We start from the raw sequence: 7,183 nt of genomic DNA on the forward strand, positions 1-7,183 counted from the left end.
TTTGTAGAGTAATTTACAACAGCTTCGAACGCGGCTCAGCCAATCAGAATCAAGGACCGGAACTCTCCGTTTTATAACACACTTTTGTTTGTTAAGAGCATTTGTCAAAAAAAAAAGAAAAGTAAGTGAGATTATTGTAGGTCGCGATGACGTCGTCGAACTCGTATTTAGGAGAGACTTTTATTTTGACTCCCGGAAGTGAGTCCCGGAAGTGTGTGATATTGTTGTCATGGCTGATCGCGGGAGTGATTCTGGTGAGTTTTGGAGTTTAGTTTGTCAGTCGTGGAGTGTTTCTGTCGTGTAAGTGAAGTGAATGTGTTCAAAGTGCAGGGCAGCGGTTTTCTGAAAGCCTCGGTGGTTTAATGAAGTCCGTTCCAGGCGCCGCGGCTGTAATAATAATAATAATAACCACAGACTCCTGCACATGTGATTCTGCTGATTCTTCAATAATATCCGAGAATATCAGAGCCATTGCTCTTATTTTTGTCTTCATAGTGACTTAACTGGCCTCGTGTTTTGGCTCTCAGGGGCCCTTCTGCTTTATGAGTGCAATACGTTGTACCATGGTATTGGTTAAAGTGCTCTGGATATTTCATAACGCTGCAGTATACTATATTGTGGTATGGAAATATATATCAAAGGTGTACCATAGTATTACCACTTCCTGTCATCACTGTAGCACCACAGTATTTTTCGTGAAAGTAATTAATAATATAAATTATGATAGAATAATATGAATTATAGAATGAAACTTATTTTGCCTCTAGATAATTTTTTTGAATTTTTTTTTATTTTATTAAAGTCCCCCTGTAGTTTTTTTTTAATGTTGTTTATTTGTCTATGTGCTGTTTTTAATTTGCTTTTAGACAAACCATGTGCCAATCCATTAATCAACACCATTGCTGAGTATTTACCTCATCCCTCCCTCGGGTCGTTTTGACCCAAAAAGTTTTTTCAAAAAAATTCTAAAAATCGTGTGTTGATCGTACCGGTCCAAGATGTCTTTACTTTAATACACAAAAAAATTGGAAGTTTAAATTGGTGCAATAAAAAAAGTAACAAAAGTGTCCCTCTCGGGTCATTTTGACCCGCATAGGAATGAATGGAATTTACGAGAAAACTGCATCTTTCATTACATTTGATTTTTTTTATATACAAAATCTGAGACAATCCAGTAAAGAGACTACAGAATATCCCCAATGCAGAAACTCACATACACACACATGCACAAACACACATGGTACACACACTCTCATAGAACACATTGTAATATTTTTAATGTTTCTGCTGGGATATGACTGTCATTTTCCCAATTTTTTTTCTTAACACAGATTTGAGTGATCATGGTGGAGACCAATGAGTTTATATCATATTTATATTTTTAAAAATATATATTTATTTCATATGAATTTGTATGAATATGCATATGTTTAGGTTATAATTCAGTTAGAATTTTTTATTTATTTATTTTTTTACAAAATTTGGATTTTGTAATGTTTCAATATATATTTTAATCCATAAACAAACAAATTGAAGCCTTAAGATTTTCTCATTTCTCATGTTTCACTAGTTTTGCTCAGTTCAAAATCTCCATAGGGTTCTATAAGCCCCTCTAGTGGCTGTAACCATAAGCAATTTTATGTCATTTTTCCCCACCTGATGCATCAGAGACACTCAGTGACTCAATTCCAATGCCATCTGTTGGTTTTTGATGAAACCGGACTGAAATAGTTGTGTTTTTTGGTGAAATAATGTACTTAAAACTGCTTATTTGCTTATGTTTTCTTAAAAATACCTAGAATAAAAGGTAAATATGATAAAAAAAAATCACCAGAAAATAATAGAAAAACCTACATTAAAAAAATTAGAAAAAAATTATAAAAATGTTCCAATAAAAAATAAAATTAGTGTCATTTTTGGCCTTCTGGTCATTTTGACCCGCGAGGGACATTTTTGTTATCGGTTCGGGAGAGACGCATGAGGGTTAAAACTGTAGTTTCCCAAAGACAGTCCCAGAAACGCTGGGCTTGCTACGTCGCAACATTCAATAACCAATCACGTCAAGGGATAGGTTCATTCATTAGCATATATATTTTGTCTACCACCTACACATTATCCACCATTCAATAAATAAAATAAAATATATAAAGTGTTTTTTTATGTATCACTCGCACACCATATTCGTTTTTATAATGTAAGGCAATAATATAATTTTTTCCCTTTAGATGCTTTTTTAATTTGATTAAAATTTTACTGTCATTCATACATTATTCATTGTTACAAATAAATATACAACACAGTACCTTTTGTAAAGGTTATAATTATATAATAGAAATAAAAATGTAAAAAAAAATCGAACTCAAATTTTCCCTTTAGAATATTATTATTAATAATAATAATTGTATTTATACATTTTTGACTGCCACCCATACATTATTCATTGTTTATATACACACAACATAGTACTTTTTGTAAAGGTAGTAATTCTATAATAATAATAATAATAATAAAAACAGAAATTCTGTAATAGCTATAGCAGAAATTTTGAAAATCAAACTCTAATTTTCCCTTTAGAATATAATTTTTATTTTATTTTTTTATTATTTATTATTCATTGTTTATGTAATAATAATAATAATAATAATAATAATAATGGAAATAACAAAATCTGTAATAATTTCAATAGCAGATATTTTGAAAATTAAATTCTAATTTCCCTTTAAAATATATATTTTTTAATTATTCTTTTTATTATTATTCATTATGTAATAATAATAATAATGGAAATAATAACAGAAAATCTGTAATAATCTCAATAGCAGATATTTTGAAAATTAAATTCTAATTTCCCTTTAGAATATAATTGTTATTATTTATTATTATTCATTATGTAATAATAATAATAATAATAATAATAATAATAATAATGGAAATAATAACAGAAAATCTGTAATAATTTCAATAGCAGATATTTTGAAAATTAAATTCTAATCTCCCTTTAAAATATGATTATTTATCGTGATCTATTTTATTATTTTTACTATCGCTTCTCAATGGCATGTAGAGGTAGTAATACTGCTGCTGATATTGAATGGTTGGTTTGGTCTGATCACAGGGGACTCCAGTAGCGATGCAGACGTCTCATCTGTCATGGGCTTCTCTGGGTTTGGTGAGTGTTTCTGGAGCACAAGCAGTTAACTGTGTGTGTTTTCAGCGTCACATGCTGAGTTTGAATCCTGTTTGTTTCGTGCTCAGGGAAGAAAGCTCGAACCTTTGACCTGGAGGCCATGTTTGAGCAGACGAGGAGGACGGCCATCGAGAGGAGCCAGCGTGTCTTAGGTCATTACTCTATTATTGCACCTCTAGTCAGCTGTCAGTCAGTCAGTTTGAAGAATTCTGTTGACTTTGAGTTTTCCTGTCACAGAGGAGCGCGAGAAACAGGACGCTGAGGCCAGCAGCGGCGAGCCGTCAGCGTCAGCATCCAGGTACAGTCACGAGATCCGTCATCATCTGTTTCTTATTGCAAGCGTAAACAATAAACGTCAACAATTAAATACAACATTGGATGACAGTATGAATACAAAAATAATATAGGAAGGCAATAAAAAAAAAAAAGGTTAAATCAGTCTGGCACTTTGTGTTCAAATTCTGTTCTTTAAAAAAAACACTAGCTTTTCTATTCTTTTTGTATTCTATCTGTTTTCTTTTTATTTATCATACAATTGTGACCCTGGAGCACAAAACCAGTCATAAGGGTCAATTTTTTGAAATTGAGATATATATACATCATCTGAAAGCTGAATAAATAATCTTTCCATTGAAGTATGGTTTGTTAGGATAGCACAATATTTGGCTGAGATGCAACTATTTGAAAATCTGGAATCTGAGAGTGCAAAAAAATCTAAATATTGAGAAAATCATCTTTAAAGTTGTTCAAATGAAGTTCTTAGCAATGCATATTACTAATCAAAAATTAAGTTTTGATATATTTACGGTAGGACATTTACAGAATATCTTCATGGAACACGATCTTAACTTAATACCCTAATGATTTTTGGCATAAAAGAAAAATGGATAATTTTGACCCATACAATGTATTGTTGGTTATTTCTACAAATATACCCCAGCGACTTAAGACTGCTTTTGTGCTGCAGGCTCACAATTAACAAAAGCAAAAAAGACCTCTAACACTAGCTTGCTCTATTCTTTTTCTATTCTATCTGTTTTCTTTTTATTTATTATATTATTTAAAAAAACCTTGGTATGTGTACTGTGTTAAGCTAACTGAGACTTATTATAGCACTTGCATATCATTGCTCTTTTGTTGATTTTGATTGCTTTGTCCTCATTTATACTGATGTCTACTAAATGTCTAAATGTAAATACATAAAACAAAAAGTATAGAGAATTACTGTGCATTCAGCAGATCCTTATACAGTTTCACAACTTTGACACTTTTTTTTAGTGTTAATATTTTTTAGTGTTATAATGAAGTAGTTAAAGTCACAAAGAAAATTATGTAATTTGGGTAACTTTAAAGAAAATGTACATTTGTGAATATAATATTTTCCCGATAAAATAAATACATTTCCTATATATTCTATGTTATGTTTACGATGAGAAAAATAACAGATTATATCACACATAGTTAAATCAATGTCTAAATTGGCATATTATTGAAAAATTGGCATTTGGAAAAAAAGATGATCAATAGACTCAATACAGAAATTACAATTCAAATGAGGATTAGCAGATTTGGATGTTATCTCATTAGCGGGGTATATATTATGCACCATTTTTAAATGTAATTCTTTTACTTTATTGGGGACACAGAATTTATAAAGTAAGAGCCATGCTTTTTTTCCAATTAATCTTATCTATTAAAAAATTCCCCAAAATAAAAGTCCCTCGGAGTAATTATTTTCCTTAACTGAAACACATTTCTTATCATTTTATTACTACATTTTGGGTCGTAAATACATGCGTCTTCAACCAAACAATTCTGCTCCCTTTTTACAATCACTATTTCATTAAGTGAACGAGCATTTGGTATAGCTGTAGCCATTGTAAGAAATTCCTTATGAAGCACAGGGAAATGTGTTTAAACATGAAATCACAGTAAGAGTAAACATTCCCTTGTGGATCTAGTATATCACAAAGATAATCCATAGCTTTTTCATGCCAGTTCTTAAGAGAAATCGACTTGTTCCGTCATCATGTGTTTGTGTGAACAGGAAGCAGGACTCTGATGTCATCGGTCCTCCACTTCCTCCTGCGCTCGGCGCTCAGACGGATGAGGATGAGGAAGATGATGATGATGATGATGTGGTCGGGCCACCGCTGCCGCCTGGATACAAGCACAGCACTGCTGACGACGATGATGATGATGATGATGATATGACTGATGAGGAAGATGACGTGAGTGTATTTTCATCTTTTAGTCCCATAAAACATATTTACAACTGCAGATCAGATCTAATGTTTACCTATTTACTAATGTTTACATGCAACTTGAAATTACGTCATTTTATCTGTTTTCATCTATATTATCTATATGTGGCCCTGGACCACAAAACCAGTCATAAGGGTCAATTTTTGGAAACTGAGATTTATACATCATCTGAAAGCTGAATAAATAATCTTTCCATTGATGTATGGTTTGTTAGGATCGGACAATATTTGGCTGAGATACAACTATTTGAAAATCTGGAATCTGAGGGTGCAAAAAAATCTAAATATTGAGAAAATCATCTTTAAAGTTGTTCAAATGAAGTTCTTAGAAATGCATATTACTAATCAAACATTAAGTTTTGATATATTTACGGTAGGAGATGTACAAAATATCTTCATGGAACATGATATTTACTTAATATCCTAATGATTTTTGGCATAAAAGAAAAATGTATAATTTTGACCCATACAATGTATTGTTGGCTATTGCTACAAATATACCCCAGCGACTTAAGACTGCTTTTGTGCTGCAGGGTCACATATTATACTGTATTAATATATATTTTAGCAATTGTAATGTAAAAAATAAACATGGTAATATTTGATGCCTTTATGCTGATGTAGATCAACAAAAACATGTTTTTCATGTTAATGTTTTATGGTAATGAAATGTTACGACAATAAAATAACTGTATAGTAAAGAAATATATTTTACATGAACAAAATTAATCATATATTTTTTTTCATTTTGTCATTGTTAATTATAAATAAGCACATTTTATCCCCAAATTCCCATTAATTTAATGCAGTGATAAATACGAATATTAAAATATTAATTAAAACATTAAAAACTTACATTATGATATAATATTATGAAAATTAGATTTATTGTTTAAATTGTATTGTAAACAAAATAAACATTTTGGTCAAATTGTATGCCTTTAATTTACACTGATGTAGATAAACAAAAACGTACAATTTATAATTAATGTTTATAGTAATGGAAATCTAATGAAAATTAAAATAACTATATAGTAAAATATATTTAAGAAAAGTAATCCTAGTTTTCAGACATAAAGTTTTTCTTTGCTTTTTGTCATTATTTAATGTATAATATATTTAATGCAAAAAATATTAAAAACATATAAATGTCATCAAAATATATATTAAATATATTATTTAAATTGTATTGTAAAAAATATGGTAATATTTGATGCATTTAATTTATGCTGATGTAGATGAGCATAGTATTTATAATAAATGTTTCCAATGAAAATATAATGAACTAGAATTTTAATTTTAATAATTACATTTTACATATAAAGCCTATTTTTAAAACCATTAAGGTTTTTTTTTTTTTTTTTCTTTTGCAGTGTCATTGATTTAATGATGTTTTACATTATGGAAATGAAATTGTTTTTCTGTCAACCTTTTGAACTTTGAATGTTTACATTTCTGCATTTAGCTTTTAGCTTTTATCCAAAACGACTTACAAAAGCAGTTATTTTACATGTTTCCAGTGACATTCTGACTTGAAACATTATAATGTGAAGTGGACGGTATTAATAAGTATTTAATTTATTTATCTGGCTCAGAGCCAGAGCGGTGCAGTGTGTGAATGAGAGTGTGTTCAGTGCTATATGATGCTCTTCACAGTCAGTGCAGTGTGTGTGTGTGTGTGTGTGTGAGAGTGTTTGAGTGTGTATGTGAGAGTGTGTGTGTGTGAGTGTGT

The 7,183-nt window shown here is 30.3% G+C and overlaps 1 protein-coding gene across 1 annotated transcript in view; it reads left to right on the top strand.

Annotated features, from left to right (window-relative positions):
• The first annotated feature begins 177 nt into the window (after nucleotides 1-177).
• wdr70 (WD repeat domain 70) overlaps nucleotides 178-7,183 on the top strand; it is a 97,331-nt gene continuing 90,325 nt past the window's right edge. Inside the window, exons 1-5 of the mRNA XM_016490904.1 lie at nucleotides 178-254; nucleotides 3,116-3,169; nucleotides 3,256-3,339; nucleotides 3,425-3,485; nucleotides 5,235-5,418. Coding sequence (XP_016346390.1) covers nucleotides 230-254; nucleotides 3,116-3,169; nucleotides 3,256-3,339; nucleotides 3,425-3,485; nucleotides 5,235-5,418 — 408 coding nt within the window. The 5' untranslated portion in view covers nucleotides 178-229. The remainder of the gene's footprint in view (nucleotides 255-3,115; nucleotides 3,170-3,255; nucleotides 3,340-3,424; nucleotides 3,486-5,234; nucleotides 5,419-7,183) is intronic.

Source organism: Sinocyclocheilus anshuiensis, unplaced genomic scaffold, assembly GCF_001515605.1.
Source record: "Sinocyclocheilus anshuiensis isolate Anshui unplaced genomic scaffold, SAMN03320099.WGS_v1.1 scaffold738, whole genome shotgun sequence".
In the NCBI taxonomy this organism is placed as follows: domain Eukaryota; kingdom Metazoa; phylum Chordata; class Actinopteri; order Cypriniformes; family Cyprinidae; genus Sinocyclocheilus; species Sinocyclocheilus anshuiensis.